We start from the raw sequence: 20941 nt of genomic DNA on the forward strand, positions 1-20941 counted from the left end.
ACTTAACTGCAACAACAAAACGGAGAATAAATGAGAAAATATGTACCTGACACGAGAATTCACACTACACACAACTTACTATAGACCTGCCACTGCTCGTTCTGAAATGCCAACCAGTAGATCGTCAGCGTGCAGTCTCCATTGCACGACGAGTAGTCCACGGGCATGTCCGAAGTCACAGTCGTCCCGACGTCGCCACCGGGGTACTCGTCCTCGTAGTTGTCGCCGTGCAGCATCATGGTGTCGTCGAGGTAAATCTCACACGGACCGACGTGTGTGAATCCGCCGCCGCCGTTGCCCAACCATTTGACCATTCCATTGGACGGGATGGTGCCGTCCGCGGGCGTGTTGCCGCACTTCTTGCTGTCGTCGTTGACCATTTCGAGCACGACGTCTTTCACGCTCGCGTTCTTTTCCTCGGCCATGGTCTTGAAGAGTCCGCACTGGTCTCCCCCCGAGCCGATGTCCTAGTAGTTGTCGATGTTGACGATCCATCCAGGATTGGGGATGTCGACCCAGGTGGGTGAGGGCTCTTCGAGGTATCCATGGGCGTTAACCCGCGAAGTGAATGTTGCGAATGTGACGACGGCCGAGAGTGCAAATCCAGCGAACATGGGTTGGTTTTCTTGGGCAGAGCGCGAATATGAGAAGTGAGAGAGGGCTCTAACTCCTCTGAAAACATCGAGTGTCGGGCAGTTTTGGCTTTTGATGTCCCTCAAGGGGATATTGTCGTGCTAGGAAGGGAGCACTTCATTAGCCATCGTCGACAGGAAACTGTCGTGTGTAGTCATGCATTTGCATCTAGAATTTCGTTATTGCCGAACTAGAAATCTCTTGTCTACATGAAAACGAAACAGTTAGCGCTGAACCCTCTAGTCGCCAATATTTCAGGGTCGATTTTCGGTGAGGAAGATGCCAGTTGCACGGACACAATCTTTATATAATTGCAATCTCCTCGTCGAAACCAAGGTCTCGACAAGTATCCCAGCATTTGATGTCTGTCGTCAAGGCCATCGGTAGTCGTTGGTTTAAGTGACACTAATGTCACACACTTTTTTCCCTATTTTTTTTCGTTTCGTTTCGAATTTAGGTAGCTGTCGAAATGGAAGACAGCGGCTGAATGCCGCTACTAGCCTAGGGGGCTGCTTCAGCAGCATACTGTGTACTACAACAGGTATGAACTTTGATTTTCGGTCCCACGGATATGAAATGATGTGAGAGATTCGCGACTACAGTGCGACCCCCCCCCCCCCCCCCGTTTTCGCGGCTGCTGACCTCTAATAAACTGTTAGAAATAATACTCCGCACATTCGGAGGCACTCGGATGATAGCTTTTGGGATAGGACTGGATTGCTCAAGTGGCGTGCACATCTCCGTTTTCAAGGTTTTCCCTGTATCAATTTGTTTTTGTCATTGAGGTACATTGATGTCACTTAACGTCTTGGCTAACGACATCTATGACCTAGTCGGAGCTCGTCTCTAACCAAGCTCCCTACTGCGATGCCCTGAGTTGGTACACTCAGTGCCGCCCCCGGCCATTAAGGTGTGGAAGCTCCGAACCCCGAAGAGTTCTCATCACTATTGCGCTCCAGCCAGTGACCTACGTCACTAGCAGCAAAGGAGTGAATATCCTTCCAAAGCGAGGTGGAGCCGATGACTCGATTGGGTGTGCATTGCATACTACGTCGTGTGTCCATCGCTAAGTTGGCTAGCGTATCGGCCATTTTGTTGTAAGAGCGTAAATGGTGCTGCCAAGTGAGCACCGCAAGTTGATCCGCAACCCTTCGACTTGGATAAGATGTTTAACCTTCGGAGGTCGTCGTTTCTGCTGTTGATGTAAAATTAGCGTGCTATCCCCCACCACGTGAAGTGGCACCCACTTGTATCTGTAACAGGCGTGCAATCCTGTTAGCAACCCCATGTTCTCCCCAACGTTGTTCGTCGTCGACGTTGCCGCGTAAGACATGCTGGCAACCCAGCAGATTTCAAAATCACACCTCCCTTCACCGACCCGAACCACCGCTGCTCCGCTGCCACCGGGTCCGGGATTACCACGGTTTTCCCTGTATCAAGGGAGGGATGACACGTTCTCCGAGATTGACTTAAACTCGGGTGCATAGACCTTTTCATACCCCTGCTCTCATTAAACATTTCTGTGTCGTAAAAATGTTGCGTCGCCCCTCCTGGTACAGTACGCTGACACTAACTCAGAAACACGAACTTTGTCTTAGCGCCAACATGTATAAGACTGTGGATCTCTTCTCCGCAATGAAGTGTTGCTCTGAGGGCTTTAAAAGATCTCCGATGAACTATTCGCAACTGCTGGTGCCGCACAGGCTTCATTTATAAGGCCCGGATTAAGTGAAATACAGTATCAAATAGCAAATCATTTTAATGTCCATGGCATAGTTTATTACCCTCTCGTTTCTATTATGGTCCACCCTCGGCGAAAACGGGGAGTCGCACTGTACTGCGTCTTGGCACTATACCATAGCGTACGCGGGCAGACACCGGCCGACACGGCCGACACGCACATGATTGGCTAAAATACAATATTTTTTTATTAGACAAAACCTCGACAAGAATTGAGGACGGTCGTTGCCCGTGAATCCGACATCGCACCAGCCAAAAAGCAAAAGGAGCGGAACAGCGCAAGGCAGCAGACGTGCGGGGGCGGCGCGCGCGTGCTTGGGCGTCCGCGGGCGACGGAAGGGGGGTCCCCTCGCCACCAGCAGTGACAACACGACGCGAGCGAGGCAGCGCAAGGCAGAAGGGAGACAAGCGGAGACGTTGATTGCGAGACACAAAGGTATGGCTTGCTTTTCAATTTCACAACGCTAGGTATGAGTTACTGACACTGTTTTTTTCAGATGTGTAGATTGTAGAAGAACGGGATAAAGTGTAACGGGGTTACACGTACAAGTGGCTGCAAGCCACTTGTGAATTTAACAGATAGGTTATCTGTTAAACGTTTTGGATACTTCCTCACATTGGTGTAAGACACACCGATGGATACATTGAAGTGGACCACCACAGTGAGTGGTCCACACATACCCAAAGATCCTATTGGTAGAAAGCAGCATCTTTCTACCAATCAGAGACATGCATATTAGCGGGGCTCTGACAGCCAGCCGCTGTCAACCCTTTCATAGATGATAAACAGTTTTTAGCAGATTTTAGAGGAAGATCAATTTACAAGCAATTCAGTTCTCATTTTACCTTAAACTAGCTACTTGGAGTCTTGTCTAAGTTAACTTATATTTGTGTATTCAAATATAATTAACCTAAGTAATTACTAAGTACTTACGCTTCCTCATACACGTTGCGCAACGTGTAAGCTAAAGTAGTGAGTCAAGTTAGACCCACTACACCTGGTAGCACTTTGTAGTCCGTCCAACGACCGACTGCTTGACGTTCGTACGCGGTGTACGAACGCGGAGCCGAGAACCACATGAGCACGGAGGTGCCCATGGAGAGCTCCAACACGCCTGCAACGCATGTTGCACGCGCTGACTGCCCCCACCTGTCTGACCCAGAGTGGGAGGCCCTCCAACGACTGTCAACAGTCATTGGAGAAGCGGCGATAGCTACAATGCTGCGTACGCTATCGCCGACGGAGCAACATGGTGTTGCTCTGGGGTTCATCATGAAGGAGCAGCGTGACGCTGCTTCCTCAGTGACGGCGTCGTCAGGGACGACACCGCGTGCTCAACCATTAAAGTTGAGCGTAAGCAATTACGTGGGAAGAGAGGGCGAGCCTCTCCTCCGATGGCTTGTCGAACTCAACACAGCCATAGCGGCTCGACGCATCGTCGACCCGCTGTCGAAGGTCGCGTTCGCCATGTCCTGCCTTGGCGGACGCGCAAGGAGTTGGGCGTATGGACGCTGACTCTCCGATCCTATGTGCTTCAGCACGTACGAAGTGTTCAAAGAGGAGCTCAAACAAGCGTTTGAGCCCCCGCAAAACGAGTTCCGGTCGAGGGCGGAGTTCCTCGACCTTCAGCAGGGTAAGCATGACGTCCATGCTTACGCGCAGCGCGCACGATATTTGGTATCAAATATCGTGACTAACCCAATTGACGAGGCGACCAAGGTCGTCACGTTCATGAAGGGGCTTAGAGATGGGCCTGTGAAGACCTATCTCTTCCGAGAGTACCCGAGTACTCTCGAAGCTGCGATTACTCTTGCCATGCAAGAAGAGTTTAGCCTGCGGCAGGCTAAACTACATGTGAACGTACCGAGGCCGCAACCGCGCCCGGTAGCGAGGCCGGGAGGTCCAGAACCAATGGACCTCTCGAATGTAACAACTGCTGGTTACCAGCAGCAGGGAGGTAACGTGCGATGCTTCCGTTGCGGAAGGATCGGTCACTTTGCACGGGAGTGCACAGCTCCCATGCCCCCTGGAGGTGGCCGTCGTGGCGATGCTAGGCATCGCCGCGGACCAACAAAAAACGCGAACATCCAGTAGGCGCGGGGCGCCCTACTGGTAATGCAGTCGCGCGTGCCGACATCGGGCACGCGACACTGAGGACTGCAGCCCCCAGTGAGACCAGCTCTCACTGCAAGAAACAAGATGACAGGCCGAACCTAGTCATCTTGAGGTTTACTCGAAGAGAGCGAATGACTCTCTTCGAGCTTTGGTAGATTCAGGCGCGTCGAACAACTTTGTTCGACTACGAAGCCTGCCGAGACTTGACTTCGAGGAGGTAGATACACCTCGAAGTCTTCTGGAGGTACGACTGGCAACAGGTGCCATCGTGAAGACCGAGAAGCGCGTCGTGAACGTGCGCTTCTCGTACAAACAACGAGTGTTTGTCGAACACTTTATCGTCCTGGACCTGGACGATAAATTCGACGTAGTAATGGGCATGCCGTGGCTTGCACGGCATGATCCGGTGATAGACTGGAAGAAGCGCACGCTCGTGCGCTTCGGACGCGACAGCGGAACAGAGAGCGATGGCCCTGTTACCGCAGCGCGCGCACCAGCAGGTGCGCGCGGCTCACCAGTCGAGACAGCGCTTTATGCTGCTGTCCCGGAGTGCCCCAAGAAGTGCGCGAGGGCGCGCACAAGTGAGACCCACGTCGGCAATGCTGCCGACGTCGGAAGAAAAAGATGTGTTGGTTCCGGGAACCAACACCCACGTTCAAGCGTGTAAGGGACAGTCCCTGACCCGAAGCGGTCAGGTCGACAACGACGCGTCGGCTCCGGGAGCCGACGCACCCTCGGTCATGAGGGGCTCCGCCAATGAATGGCGTCGAGGTGACGAAGGCGTGTCAACTCCGGGAGTTGACGCTGCAAACAGTGCGGACGGTTGCAAACGTACCGCACTGACGCAATTTGCATGCTGTCGTGCAGCCGGGCTGCACGACGAAGCGCCATGCGATCAAGCCGGGCTTGATATCGCGCGCCCGCAGACAGGGTCTGCCGGCGAAGGGACACATTACCGTGCAGCCGGGCTGCACGAAGGAAAATGCGGTCAAGCCGGGCTTGATACCGCGCGCCCGCGGACAGGGTCCGCCGGCGAACGACAGTCCACGGCCGGGCCTGGACCAGAAGAACAACTGTGCGGAGCCGGGCTCCGCACAACAAGAAGACGGCGCAAGCGGAAAACGCTGCGCAAGTCTCGGTCCGGGACCGAGACGCAACAAGAGCAGTCTGCTGGGCAGACTGCGGCGGTGACGCCGAATGTCAAGACGCTAAGCGTCTTGACGCGCACCGATACTGGATTCCAGTATCGTGACATGGAACTCGCTAGTCCTCCGACGACGGCGTCGGAGTTGACTTCGCTTCCAGCCATGAGCTGGAAGCGCTTCACGCGTGACTTGCACGATGGACGCATCGAGCAAGTCTGCGTTCTTTCGGACAGCGAAAGAACGGCGAGCGAGAGCGAAGAGCTGAGGCAGCTCTTCATGGGAAGTACCACTGAGAGTGAAGACACTCTCAGTGCGAAGACGAAGCGAGAGCGCTTCGAGGAACAAGGTTGGGACTCGCTGAAGTCGAGTCCCTATTACGAATTGTTGAGGGAGTACAAAGACGTACTCCCGGAAGAGATTCCTGCGGAGCTTCCGCAGGATAAGGGCATTCAGCACGAGATTGATCTCGTGCCGGGCACGAAGTACTGTGTCACGCGGCAGTGGCCACTGCCGCGAGAGCAAGTAAAAGCGATCGACGACTTCTTTGAAAGTCGTCGTAAAGCAGGACAAGTGCGGGAATCAAAGTCCCCGCACAGTGCTCCGACGTTCTGTGTCAAGAAGCCACAGGGCGGATGGCGCATCGTTCATGCCTACAACAAGCTGAACGATGCGACGGTACCGGCGCAGACGCCGATACCACGAAAAGATGTTATCATCGATTCGATGGCCGGGAGCACCGTTTACAGTGCTCTCGACTTGCGAGATGGATTTTATCAAATCCTAATGCGTGAGAGCGATATCCCTCTCACGGCAGTGAGCACGCCAAGCGGCATGCTCTGGGAATGGCTAGTAATGCCACAGGGGCTTAAGAATGCCCCTGCGACTTTCAACAGGTGCGTGACGCACTTGTTGCGCTCGGTGCGCGACTTCGCACCGAGCTACTTCGATGATGTATTCATCCACAGCCGGGCTGTGGATGGAAGACGACGTAGAGATGCACAGGGTGCATCTCCGGAAGCTACTTGAGCTTATGCGAAAGCATAAGCTCTACGCGAACCTGAAGAAGTGTATCTTCGGGGCGAGCGAGATACCCGTCCTCGGGTGTCTCGTAGGGAAGAATGGTGTTCGCCCTGACCCGGAAAAGGTCAGAGTGATCAATGAATGGCCAACGCCTTCAAGTGTCAAGGAACTGAGGCAGTTCCTTGGCCACGTACTTGTGCAAGTACGTGGAGGATTATGCGGGCAAGATCCGCCCGCTGTCACAGCTTCTTAAGAAAGAAGCTGTGTGGAATTGGACACCCGATTGCCAAAAGGCATTCGATGCAGTCAAGCGGGGCTTGACTGAGGCGCCGATCTTGGCAGTGGCTGACCAAGATCGCCCATTTCACGTAGTGTGTGACGCATCCGATTTCGCGATCGGATGCGCGTTATGCAGCACGATCACGAGGGCCGTGATCGTGTCGTCTACCAATCGCGTCAGCTGAAGGCAGCTGAGCGTAATTATCCGGTGCATGACAAGGAACTCCTTGCCATGAAGTATGCACTCGCAAAGTTCCGAGTGTACTTGCTTGGGAGTAGACCATTTGTGGTCTACACCGACCATGCTTCACTGCGCACCGCAGTGAAGTCGCCACACATTTCACAAAGAATGGCGAGATGGCTCTCATTCTTTGCGGAGTATAACTTCCGGGTCGAATACAAACCCGGAAGATTGAACGTGGTGGCCGACGCGTTATCACGTCGGCCGGACTATGCAGAAGCTGTTGACGTCAATGCCATTGACGCCATGCGATCGAGCAAACCCACATCATCTCTGTTGGATGACGTGAAGGCCGCGTACGCGCACGACGCGGACGCGAAGCTCTTGCTGGCCTATGGCACAGCGCCTTCTGACAAGTCCCGTCAGAAGCTGCCCAAGCACCTTCGAGCGCGTGCACACCGCTTTCGTGTGCACGACGGACTGCTACTCTACAACGCAGTCGACGACAACGCGGATCGCGTTGTCGTGCCAAATGACCATGACCTGCGACTCAGGATCATGTACGAGTATCATGATGCCCCGACTGCGGGACATCTCGGACGTGAGAAGACTTACGTCCTTCTCACGCGCGACTTCTACTGGCACCACCAGTATAAGTGGGTGCGCAAGTACATCCGTGCTTGCGAGGTATGCCAACGCGTGAAGCCTGCGCCATTCGCGCAGGCTCCACTGCAATCACTACCGACTCCGTCGGAGTGTTGGAAGTCCATGTCTTTGGACTTCATCTTTGGTCTTCCCCGGATAGCGGAGGGAACACCGGTGTTGTGGTCTTTGTAGACCGTTTCAGCAAGATGGTACATCTTGCTGCGGTGCCAGCAGAGGTGACCGCGAAGCAGACGGCCCGTCTGCTCGTCGACATGGTGTTCAAACACCATGGCATGCCGTCCGACATCGTGTCGGACAGAGACCCGCGCTTCACAGCGCACCTGTGGCAAGAAGTGTTTACACTTCTTGGGAGCCAGCTTTCCATGTCGACTGCGGATCATCCGCAGACGGACGGTCAAACCGAGCGCGTGAATCGCGTGCTCGTCGATATGTTGAAGAGCTACGCTCACTCGTTCCAATACTGGAGCGAGTGCTTATCGATGGCAGAGTTTGCCATCAATAACTCAGTGCATGCCTCGACCGGGCATACACCGTTCTACGTGAATGCCATGCGGCATCCACGTCTACCGAGTTTACTCGGAGTGATGGCTCCCACTTTAAGTGGGGGAGGATCTACGACTGCAATACAGCAGCCGCAGAAAACCGCTGACACTTGCACAGTTGTCAGCTGCAACAATGGACAAACCACATGAGTCTGCGCAGGGCGCAGACTCCCCCAACAACATGGCCAACGACCACGGGTCTGCGCAGGGCGCAGACACCGCAAAGAACCACGCAGAGGCCGGGCCTCTAGCGGAGAGCGAGCTGAATGACTTCAGCTCGGATGCAATCAGTTTCCTCACCAAAAGACAAGCCGTGATTCGGTTTGTCCAAGACACTATAGCAGCTTCTGTTGATCAACAGAAGCTGAACGCAGACAATGCGGGCAGAGGCAACACAAATGAATTTAAAGTTGGTTCATTAGTTTTGTTAGCTACACAAAACCTGCCTAGACATGCAGTTTCGGATTTCGGAGCAAGCAAGCTTGCTCCGCGCTTCATCGGGCCGTTCACTGTGTTGGCACGGCACGGCAACGCATACACGCTAGACATACCGTCTATCATGCGCCTCCATCCGACCTTTTACGTCGGACGGCTGAAGCCATACCGGCAGCACGAGCCATCTAGCTCGGCTGACCCGAAGCCTCGGCAGGAGCCGAGGCAGAAGCGGAGGACTTGGCCTCGGCGACGAGCAACCTCTCCTCCAGCGCGCGGACGCGCTGGAGCAACCCCTTCATCTGGGTCCCCAGCTCGACCTGGATATTCGAGGCGGTCTGCGAGACCGCCGCGACTTGGGCCTTCTGGTTCGCCAGCTCCTGTTTCAGGGCGGCGAACTCAGCGCCCTGCAGACGCTCCACGACGGTCACCCGGTCGTGGAGAGGCGCATACTGATCAGCCCGGGGCTGATCATACCCGGGGCGTGTTCCCACCCCCGCCACCGCCGATCCGTGACGCCCGCGGCTCAACCCGCTGGATTGTTGAGCGGATTGTTGACCATAGTATCCCGAAAACGAACCCTCAAGGGGCTCGTTTTCGTATTCGTTGGAGAGGATTTCCTCCCCATCGAGATACATGGGAGCCGCGGAACGTCTTGCTGGAGGACGTTCCGGAAATGGTGAGGGCGTACGAAGAGCAGTACGCGCTGGCGCAGCGGAAGTAACACGAGCGCTGCGATCATCGCTAGCGCTCGAACCCTCACGTGCTAAGAAATTAGCACGGAGCTCTTTGAGACTCTCGGGCACACGGAACGACGTGTACCCGTTCAGGTCGCGGTCGCTCAAGCGGACCGCGCCTGGAAAGCACTTCGTGCACTGAAAGCCCTCGGGCACAGCGCACGGCACATTTGCCTCCTCAGCAGCAACATGAAGTTGCTCCAGCTTTCCACGCTTCGAGTACGTCTCGAAGCGATCACGCGCTTGCTTAATCCGATCACGGTAAGCACTCGGCCTCTTGTTGAAGTTCTCAACAAAGGCGTTCCAGCTTTGACAAAGTGCCTGCCATTCGGGCACTTTGCTGCGAGAAGAGGTCTTCTTGCTTTGAAACCATCGGAGCTCATGAAAGAGTCCGATGTAGTAATCGCGCCTTTGATGCGTTTCCGCATCAAAGTGCAGCTCGGCAGCCACAGCGTCATCTTTGATGGCGCTGCATACGTACAGCGGCACCTCATTCGGAGGTACCGAGTTCCCAAACCGGTCCGCGATCTCGGACGCCGACGGCATCCATGGATCGCGCGCTGCAGGAGCAGCGCGCGGAGAGCCTTGAGCTTTGACATCACGCGCTACAGGCGCAGCGCGCGGAGTACTGAGAGCCCCAGCTGAAGCGAGTGGGGTATCACTCAGTACGCGAACGCTTCGAACTCGAAGCGTCCGATTCGTCCCCTTCACGCGGGCGAACGTTCTTGGCGTGAGGGTCGAGCGATTCGCTCGACACTGAGTCTTTACGCTTTGAGGGCGAGTCCTCCTCGCCCTCCATGTCTTCATCGTCGTCGTCGAAGTCGACGACGTCGCCGTACTTCGCCTTCTGGCGTTCGAAGTAGTCGTCGATGGAGAGATGACTCCCCACCGACTTTGCGGACTTCTTCTGAGGCGCGCTCATCGTTGAATGAGCGCGGGTTTCTTCTCCAAACGCGGAGAATTGACGAATGGTCAATTCCAAAAGATTGACGTGCGGGGACCCCGCGCGTCTAACCTTAGGGGGGGGATGGTGTAACGGGGTTACACGTACAAGTGGCTGCAAGCCACTTGTGAATTTAACAGATAGGTTATCTGTTAAACGTTTTGGATACTTCCTCACATTGGTGTAAGACACACCGATGGATACATTGAAGTGGACCACCACAGTGAGTGGTCCACACATACCCAAAGATCCTATTGGTAGAAAGCAGCATCTTTCTACCAATCAGAGACATGCATATTAGCGGGGCTCTGACAGCCAGCCGCTGTCAACCCTTTCATAGATGATAAACAGTTTTTAGCAGATTTTAGAGGAAGATCAATTTACAAGCAATACAGTTCTCATTTTACCTTAAACTAGCTACTTGGAGTCTTGTCTAAGTTAACTTATATTTGTGTATTCAAATATAATTAACCTAAGTAATTGCAGCGCTTCAAAATGTCATCATGGATGCCGTCCGCGTCCGAGATTTTGCTCGGTAGCCGCTGCAGCGCCATCAAAGATGACGCTGTGGTTGCCGAGCTGCACTTTGATGCGGAAACGCATCAAAGGCGCGATTACTACATCGGACTCTTTCATGAGCTCCGATGGTTTCAAAGCAAGAAGACCTCTTCTCGCAGCAAAGTGCCCGAATGGCAGGCACTTTGTCAAAGCTGGAACGCCTTTGTTGAGAACTTCAACAAGAGGCCGAGTGCTTACCGTGATCGGATTAAGCAGCGTGATCGCTTCGAGACGTACTCGAAGCGTGGAAAGCTGGAGCAACTTCATGTTGCTGCTGAGGAGGCAAATGTGCCGTGCGCTGTGCCCGAGGGCTTTCAGTGCACGAAGTGCTTTCCAGGCGCGGTCCGCTTGAGCGACTGCGACCTGAACGGGTACACGTCGTTCCGTGTGCCCGAGAGTCTCAAAGAGCTCCGTGCTAATTTCTTAGCACGTGAGGGTTCGGGCGCTAGCGATGATCGCAGCGCTCGTGTTACTCCGCTGCGCCAGCGCGTACTGCTCTTCGTACGCCCTCACCATTTCCGGAACGTCCTCCAGCAAGACGTTCCGCGGCTCCCATGTATCTCGATGGGGAGGAAATCCTCTCCAACGAATACGAAAACGAGCCCCTTGAGGGTTTGTTTCGGGATACTATGGTCAACAATCCGCTCAACAATCCAGCGGGTTGAGCCGCGGGCATCACGGATCGGCGGTGGCGGGGTGGGAACACGCCCGGGTATGATCAGCCCGGGCTGATCAGTATGCGCCTCTCCACGACCGGGTGACCGTCGTGGAGCGTCTGTAGGGCGCTGAGTTCGCCGCCCTGAAACAGGAGCTGGCGAACCAGAAGGCCTAAGTCGCGGCGGTCTCGCAGACCGCCTCGAATATCCAGGTCGAGCTGGGGACCCAGATGAAGGGTTGCTCCAGCGCGTCCGCGCGCTGGAGGAGAGGTTGCTCGTCGCCGAGGCCAAGTCCTCCGCTTCTGCCTCGGCTCCTGCCGAGGCTTCGGGTCAGCCGAGCTAGATGGCTCGTGCTGCCGGTATGGCTTCAGCCGTCCGACGTAAAAGGTCGGATGGAGGCGCATGATAGACGGTATGTCTAGCGTGTATGCGTTGCCGTGCCGTGCCAACACAGTGAACGGCCCGATGAAGCGCGGAGCAAGCTTGTTTGCTCCGAAATCCGAAACTGCATGTCTAGGCAGGTTTTGTGTAGCTAACAAAACTAATGAACCAACTTTAAATTCATTTGTGTTGCCTCTGCCCGCATTGTCTGCGTTCAGCTTCTGTTGATCAACAGAAGCTGCTATAGTGTCTTGGACAAACCGAATCACGGCTTGTCTTTTGGTGAGGAAACTGATTGCATCCGAGCTGAAGTCATTCAGCTCGCTCTCCGCTAGAGTCCCGGCCTCTGCGTGGTTCTTTGCGGTGTCTGCGCCCTGCGCAGACCCGTGGTCGTTGGCCATGTTGTTAGGGAGTCTGCGCCCTGCGCAGACTCATGTGGTTTGTCCATTGTTGCAGCTGACACTGTGCAAGTGTCAGCGGTTTCTGCGGTTGCTGTATTGCAGTCGTAGATCCTCCCCACTTAAAGTGGGAGCCATCACTCCGAGTAAACTCGGTAGACGTGGATGCCGCATGGCATTCACGTAGAACGGTGTATGCCCGGTCGAGGCATGCACTGAGTTATTGATGGCAAACTCTGCCATCGATAAGCACTCGCTCCAGTATTGGAACGAGTGAGCGTAGCTCTTCAACATATCGACGAGCACGCGATTCACGCGCTCGGTTTGACCGTCCGTCTGCGGATGATCCGCAGTCGACATGGAAAGTTGGCTCCCAAGAAGTGTAAACACTTCTTGCCACAGGTGCGCTGTGAAGCGCGGGTCTCGGTCCGACACGATGTCGGACGGCATGCCATGGTGTTTGAACACCATGTCGACGAGCAGACGGGCCGTCTGCTTCGCGGTCACCTCTGTTGGCACCGCAGCAAGATGTACCATCTTGCTGAAACGGTCTACAAAGACCACAACACCGGTGTTCCCTCCGCTATCCGGGGAAGACCAAAGATGAAGTCCAAAGACATGGACTTCCAACACTCCGACGGAGTCGGTAGTGATTGCAGTGGAGCCTGCGCGAATGGCGCAGGCTTCACGCGTTGGCATACCTCGCAAGCACGGATGTACTTGCGCACCCACTTATACTGGTGGTGCCAGTAGAAGTCGCGCATGAGAAGGACGTAAGTCTTCTCACGTCCGAGATGTCCCGCAGTCGGGGCATCATGATACTCGTACATGATCCTGAGTCGCAGGTCATGGTCATTTGGCACGACAACGCGATCCGCGTTGTCGTCGACTGCGTTGTAGAGTAGCAGTCCGTCGTGCACACGAAAGCGGTGTGCACGCGCTCGAAGGTGCTTGGGCAGCTTCTGACGGGACTTGTCAGAAGGCGCTGTGCCATAGGCCAGCACGAGCTTCTCGTCCGCGTCGTGCGCGTACGCGGCCTTCACGTCATCCAACAGAGATGATGTGGGTTTGCTCGATCGCATGGCGTCAATGGCATTGACGTCAACAGCTTCTGCATAGTCCGGCCGACGTGATAACGCGTCGGCCACCACGTTCAATCTTCCGGGTTTGTATTCGACCCGGAAGTTATACTCCGCAAAGAATGAGAGCCATCTCGCCATTCTTTGTGAAATGTGTGGCGACTTCACTGCGGTGCGCAGTGAAGCATGGTCGGTGTAGACCACAAATGGTCTACTCCCAAGCAAGTACACTCGGAACTTTGCGAGTGCATACTTCATGGCAAGGAGTTCCTTGTCATGCACCGGATAATTACGCTCAGCTGCTTTCAGCTGACGCGACTGGTAATAGACGACACGATCACGGCCCTCGTGATCGTGCTGCATCAACGCGCATCCGATCGCGAAATCGGATGCGTCACACACTACGTGAAATGGGCGATCTTGGTCAGCCACTGCCAAGATCGGCGCCTCAGTCAAGCCCCGCTTGACTGCATCGAATGCCTTTTGGCAATCGGATGTCCAATTCCACACAGCGGGCGGATCTTGCCCGCATAATCCTCCACGTACTTGCACAAGTACGTGGCCAAGCCAAGGAACTGCCTCAGTTCCTTGACACTTGAAGGCGTTGGCCATTCATTGATCACTCTGACCTTTTCCGGGTCAGGGCGAACACCATTCTTCCCTACGAGACACCCGAGGACGGGTATCTCGCTCGCCCCGAAGATACACTTCTTCAGGTTCGCGTAGAGCTTATGCTTTCGCATAAGCTCGCGAAGCTTCCGGAGATGCACCCTGTGCATCTCTACGTCGGTCTTTCCGTCCACAGCCCGGCTGTGGATGAATACATCATCGAAGTAGCTCGGTGCGAAGTCGCGCACCGAGCGCAACAAGTGCGTCACGCACCTGTTGAAAGTCGCAGGGCATTCTTAAGCCCCTGTGGCATTACTAGCCATTCCCAGAGCATGCCGCTTGGCGTGCTCACTGCCGTGAGAGGGATATCGCTCTCACGCATTAGGATTTGATAAAATCCATCTCGCAAGTCGAGAGCACTGTAAACGGTGCTCCCGGCCATCGAATCGATGATAACATCTTTTCGTGGTATCGGCGTCTGCGCCGGTACCGTCGCATCGTTCAGCTTGTTGTAGGCATGAACGATGCGCCATCCGCCCTGTGGCTTCTTGACACAGAACGTCGGAGCACTGTACGGGGACTTTGATTCCCGCACTTGTCCTGCTTTACGACGACTTTCAAAGAAGTCGTCGATCGCTTTACTTGCTCTCGCGGCAGTGGCCACTGCCGCGTGACACAGTACTTCGTGCCCGGCACGAGATCAATCTCGTGCTGAATGCCCTTATCCTGCGGAAGCTCCGCAGGAATCTCTTCCGGGAGTACGTCTTTGTACTCCCTCAACAATTCGTAATAGGGACTCGACTTCAGCGAGTCCCAACCTTGTTCCTCGAAGCGCTCTCGCTTCGTCTTCGCACTGAGAGTGTCTTCACTCTCAGTGGTACTTCCCATGAAGAGCTGCCTCAGCTCTTCGCTCTCGCTCGCCGTTCTTTCGCTGTCCGAGAGAACGCAGACTTGCTCGATGCGTCCATCGTGCAAGTCACGTGAAGCGCTTCCAGCTCATGGCTGGAAGCGAAGTCAACTCCGACGCCGTCGTCGGAGGACTAGCGAGTTCCATGTCACGATACTGGAATCCAGTATCGGTGCGCGTCAAGACGCTTAGCGTCTTGACATTCGGCGTCACCACCGCAGTCTGCCCAGCAGACTGTTTTGTTGCGTCTCGGTCCGGACCGAGACTTGCGCAGCGTTTTCCGCTTGCGCCGTCTTTTCTTGTTGTGCGGAGCCCGGCTCCGCACAGTTGTTCTTCTGGTCCAGGCCCGGCCGTGGACTGTCGTTCGCCGGCGGACCCTGTCCGCGGGCGCGCGGTATCAAGCCCGGCTTGACCGCATTTTCCTTCGTGCAGCCCGGCTGCACGGTAATGTGACCCTTCGCCGGCAGACCCTGTCTACGGGCGCGCGATATCAAGCCCGGCTTGATCGCATAGCTTCGTCGTGCAGCCCGGCTGCACGACAGCATGCAATTGCGTCAGTGCGGTACGTTTGCAACCGTCCGCACTGTTTGCAGCGTCAACTCCCGGAGTTGACACGCCTTCGTCACCTCGACGCCATTCATTGGCGGAGCCCCTCATGACCGAGGGTGCGTCGGCTCCCGGAGCCGACGCGTCGTTGTCGACCTGACCGCTTCGGGTCAGGGACTGTCCCTTACACGCTTGACCGTGGGTGTTGGTTCCCGGAACCAACACATCTTTTTCTTCCGACGTCGACAGCATTGCCGACGTGGGTCTCACTTGTGCGCGCCCTCGCGCACTTCTTGGGCACTCCGGGACAGCAGCATAAAGCGCTGTCTCGACTGAGAGCCGCGCGCACCTGCTGGTGCGCGCGCTGCGGTAACAGGGCCATCGCTCTCTGTTCCGCTGTCGCGTCCGAAGCGCACGAGCGTGCGCTTCTTCCAGTCTATCACCGGATCATGCCGTGCAAGCCACGGCATGCCCATTACTACGTCGAATTTATCGTCCAGGTCCAGGACGATAAAGTGTTCGACAAACACTCGTTGTTTGTACGAGAAGCGCACGTTCACGACGCGCTTCTCGGTCTTCACGATGGCACCTGTTGCCAGTCGTACCTCCAGAAGACTTCGAGGTGTATCTACCTCCTCGAAGTCAAGTCTCGGCAGGCTTCGTAGTCGAACAAAGTTGTTCGACGCGCCTGAATCTACCAAAGCTCGAAGAGAGTCATTAGCTCTCTTCGGGTAAACCTTCAAGATGACTAGGTTTGGCCTGTCATCTTGTTTCTTGCAGTGAGAGCTGGTCTCACTGGGGGCTGCAGTCCTCAGTGTCGCGTGCCCGATGTCGGCACGCGCGACTGCATTACCAGTAGGGCGCCCCGCGCCTACTGGATGTTCGCGTTTTTTGTTTGTTCGCGGCGATGCCTAGCATCGCCACGACGGCCACCTCCAGGGGGCATGGGAGCTGTGCACTCCCGTGCAAAGTGACCGATCCTTCCGCAACGGAAGCATCGCACGTTACCTCCCTGCTGCTGGTAACCAGCAGTTGTTACATTCGAGAGGTCCATTGGTTCTGGACCTCCCGGCCTCGCTACCGGGCGCGGTTGCGGCCTCGGTACGTTCACATGTAGTTTAGCCTGCCGCAGGCTAAACTCTTCTTGCATGGCAAGAGTAATCGCAGCTTCGAGAGTACTCGGGTACTCTCGGAAGAGATAGGTCTTCACAGGCCCATCTCTAAGCCCCTTCATGAACGTGACGACCTTGGTCGCCTCGTCAATTGGGTTAGTCACGATATTTGATACCAAATATCGTGCGCGCTGCGCGTAAGCATGGACGTCATGCTTACCCTGCTGAAGGTCGAGGAACTCCGCCCTCGACCGGAACTCGATTTGCGGGGGCTCAAACGCTTGTTTGAGCTCCTCTTTGAACACTTCGTACGTGCTGAAGCACGTAGGATTGGAGAGTCGGCGTCCATACGCCCAACTCCTTGCGCGTCCGCCAAGGCAGGACATGGCGAACGCGACCTTCGACAGCGGGTCGACGATGCGTCGAGCCGCTATGGCTGTGTCGAGTTCGACAAGCCATCGGAGGAGAGGCTCGCCCTCTCTTCCCACGTAATTGCTTACGCTCAACTTTAATGGTTGAGCACGCGGTGTCGTCCCTGACGACGCCGTCACTGAGGAAGCAGCGTCGCGCTGCTCCTTCATGATGAACCCCAGAGCAACACCATGTTGCTCCGTCGGCGATAGCATACGCAGCATTGTAGCTATCGCCGCTTCTCCAATGACTGTTGACAGTCGTTGGAGGGCCTCCCACTCTGGGTCAGACAGGTGGGGCAGTCAGCGCGTGCAACATGCGTTGCAGGCGTGTTGGAGCTTCCATGGGCACCTCCGTGCTCATGTGGTTCTCGGCTCCGCGTTCGTACACCGCGTACGAACGTCAAGCAGTCGGTCGTTGGACGGACTACAAAGTGCTACCAGGTGTAGTGGGTCTAACTTGACTCACTACTTTAGCTTACACGTTGCGCAACGTGTATGAGGAAGCGTAAGTACTTAGTAATTACTTAGGTTAATTATATTTGAATACACAAATATAAGTTAACTTAGACAAGACTCCAAGTAGCTAGTTTAACGTAAAATGAGAACTGTATTGCTTGTAAATTGATCTTCCTCTAAAATCTGCTAAAAACTGTTTATCATCTATGAAAGGGTTGACAGCGGCTGGCTGTCAGAGCCCCGCTAATATGCATGTCTCTGATTGGTAGAAAGATGCTGCTTTCTACCAATAGGATCTTTGGGTATGTGTGGACCACTCACTGTGGTGGTCCACTTCAATGTATCCATCGGTGTGTCTTACACCAATGTGAGGAAGTATCCAAAACGTTTAACAGATAACCTATCTTAAATTCACAAGTGGCTTGCAGCCACTTGTACGTGTAACCCCGTTACAACATCAGTGCGGTAAAGGGTTGCTGCTGGCACTGGTACAGTTTTTCTTTTTGTTGTTATTGGTGTGACAACAGAGTTCGACGGCCATGTAATATTATCTATCGAAGTTGCTGGGTCGACATCATTCAGGCTGATGTGGCGCGAAGGTTGCGCCAGGGCGAGTTACGCGCACGCAATTAATGTGATGTAGTCGAAGCTTGGGCTTGTAGAAGGCAAAAAGAAAAGTGATATTGTAACTTAAAGTCCGTACTCTCGTGTACTCTAGACTAGCTACTCACTTCGTGGCCACTCCTTGTTGAATGCAATTGTTAGTTGACGGGTCGCCCCGTAAACTTCGTCCCGTAAGCCGTCCCGTACGCTGTCCCGTAATACATACCACAACAAATATAAATTACGTGCTCCGTAATAAATTACGAAACAGTAATATATAACGCAGTGCGTTACACGACCCCGGTTTGAAAAGCGATGAACTTACTTCGCAGGACAGTTCGGCGCGATGTGGTCCACTTTCTTGCAGCGGTGGCAAGTAGCCGTAGTTTGCCAGTCGTTGTCCAGCATGAGAGCACGTTTACCAGGGTGATCAAATCTCATCGCAAGTAGGATAGTCTCATCCAGTGTCGTCGGGTGATGCTCGCGCACATGATTTGCGGTCGCCGGCTTTAACCCCTGTGGAAGTAGAAACGAAGCTCCAGCTGGCTGATGGGCACCGTGCATTGGATGAGCAATTTTTGAAAATCTGCCACGTAATCGTGCAGTGACGATGTTTGGCTCAGCGCGCACAGCCGTTCGCGCAAGCGATACTCGCTGTCGGGCGGAAGGAACCGATGACGCATGGCCTCCTTGAAAACCGCCCATGTCTTCACGCGGCCGGAGTTGTCGCACTCCAGCGAGAACTATCGGTACCAGTTCATGGGGGTGACTCCGAGGTGACACGACACAATAGTCACAAAATTAGAAGACTCTTCCATCATCTGCGGATGATAATCCGCGTAGAATTGCTCCACAGCGAAAAACCACAGCTCGAGATCTTCGTTGAGCTTCCCTTGGTAGGTTGGAGGTTGATGCTTGCGGGCCCCTGTTGGATTTGCAGTGAGCGCGTCGATGCGGGCTTCACTAGCAGCGAACTGCTGCTGCATCATGGCTTGAAAATCAGCTTGTTTGCGGGCGAGAAGCCTTCAAATGATTGCGGTGTGGTGGTCTGTTCCATCACGGTTGCGCAAATCTTCAAAACTTTCTCGGCGCGATGGCCGGGAACGGATAAGTCGATGCTTGGACTCTTCAAGTGCTACTATGTGATGTAGTCGAAGCTTGGGCTTGTAGAAGGCAAAAAGAAAAGTGATATTGTAACTTAAAGTCCGTACTCTCGTGTACTCTAGACTAGCTACTCACTTCGTGGCCACTCCTTGTTGAATGCAATTGTTAGTTGACGGGTCGCCCCGTAAACTTCGTCCCGTAAGCCGTCCCGTAAGCTGTCCCGTAATACATACCACAACAAATATAAATTACGTGCTCCGTAATAAATTACGAAACAGTAATATATAACGCAGTGCGTTACAATTAATCCGTTGGGACTCCTCATTCTTCGGGTGTTCCCAGTATAACTGAACTAGTTTATAGTGGACAGATTTCCGTAGATTTCGTAATAATACATTCACCTTAATATAAAACGGGTTTGCTAACTACTTCTACTTGAAGTAGTTTTTGTTTTAAAGCCTGCTAAAAGGATTTGTAATATTAGCGTATTTTGTTTTTCTTCTACACCACCCGAGACCGGCAGTGGGCATGTATAGAAAAGAAAATATCACGAGTTTGAAGCAGATGGTGGCCTTCCAACTCGAAGCACTTGAGGTCTTAGTTGTACTTACCCGTTTGTACGGTTCTACAGCACTTGGGTTTCACGTTTGACGCGCAAGGCCGACAAGGACGGATGTGGCTATGGAGAACGACCCACAATAAATAATTTGGATTGGATTCGCTCAGTCGAAGGTACCCGTGCCACAAACTAGTATCCGGTTTCTCTCACCGTCCAAAGTGTCCAACACGTGGTGAAGTCAATTCGGCGCTGCAACATTATGCACCAAGTTTGTAAGGATGTTTCATTTGTAATGTGGAAACCAGCCTCCAAGCACAGGCGGAAAGCGCTAGGAGCCATTATCCAGACGATGCAGTCAATTAAATTTGCCTGCTAACCCAAGACCACGTGCCGGACACACTTTGGAGTCATTTGCAAGACCAGGTTACTCAGGACAGTAGTGAACAAACTCAAGATCGATTATCGATAAGGCTCTGCCTCCAGCGATATCAGGACACTGTAGTTAAAAAAAAGTAAATAGAGGACCTCTGAACACACACGAACCGCAAGGCCGAGACAGATCTTTGTCCACGTTGAGGATCGCCGTTTATAGGTGCTGTGCTACTAATTTCTTCGCAACTACCTCACGACTAGCAAACTCACTCTTCTACTACGTTAGCCCACGGTCTGTCTTGGATGCGGCGGTAATACTTTGATCATGTCCGTTACGACAGTCGTTTTGGTACTTCTTTTAACCTTCAGTACTCGTTTTGGCGCAACAGCTTTCCTCAGTTCAGCCTCTTCGATCATGGCTGCGCACCCGTCTTCCCAGTATGTCGACCTCTCGCGTGGAAGCTTTGCGTTCTGGTGGAGCCTACTGCTTGCTGTTCACGTGGTGACGAGTGGATACCATCTTGCTCACGGTGTGTTCTATTGGTCGTTGGAGCATACATTGCTGTATCAGTGCTTTGAATTCATGATCGCCATGCCGGCCAGATATTTTCGTCCCATCGCCGCCGTTAACATGACACTGGGGGCAATTCACTGCGTGTGTGCTATGGTGATGACCATTGCTTCGAGTTATTATCGACGGTTGGTCTACATGCACGGCAATAGGGCCGCCAAAACACCGTCGGTCCATCCAAAT

The 20941-nt window shown here is 54.0% G+C and overlaps 1 protein-coding gene across 1 annotated transcript; it reads right to left on the reverse strand.

The window, feature by feature from the left end:
- Nucleotides 1-59: 59 nt before the first annotated feature.
- IUM83_17472 (reverse transcriptase) lies at nt 60-13584 on the reverse strand (the record flags this gene model as incomplete). The annotated part of the gene is made up of 2 exons (XM_067942422.1): nt 60-467; nt 13129-13584. The coding sequence occupies 2 exons, from the start codon at nt 13582-13584 to the stop codon at nt 60-62; spliced, it is 864 nt and encodes a 287-aa protein (XP_067791226.1).
- Nucleotides 13585-20941: the final 7357 nt, after the last annotated feature.

The sequence above is a fragment of the Phytophthora cinnamomi genome (genome assembly GCF_018691715.1).
Source record: "Phytophthora cinnamomi strain GKB4 chromosome Unknown Contig41, whole genome shotgun sequence".
Lineage (NCBI taxonomy): Eukaryota > Oomycota > Peronosporomycetes > Peronosporales > Peronosporaceae > Phytophthora > Phytophthora cinnamomi.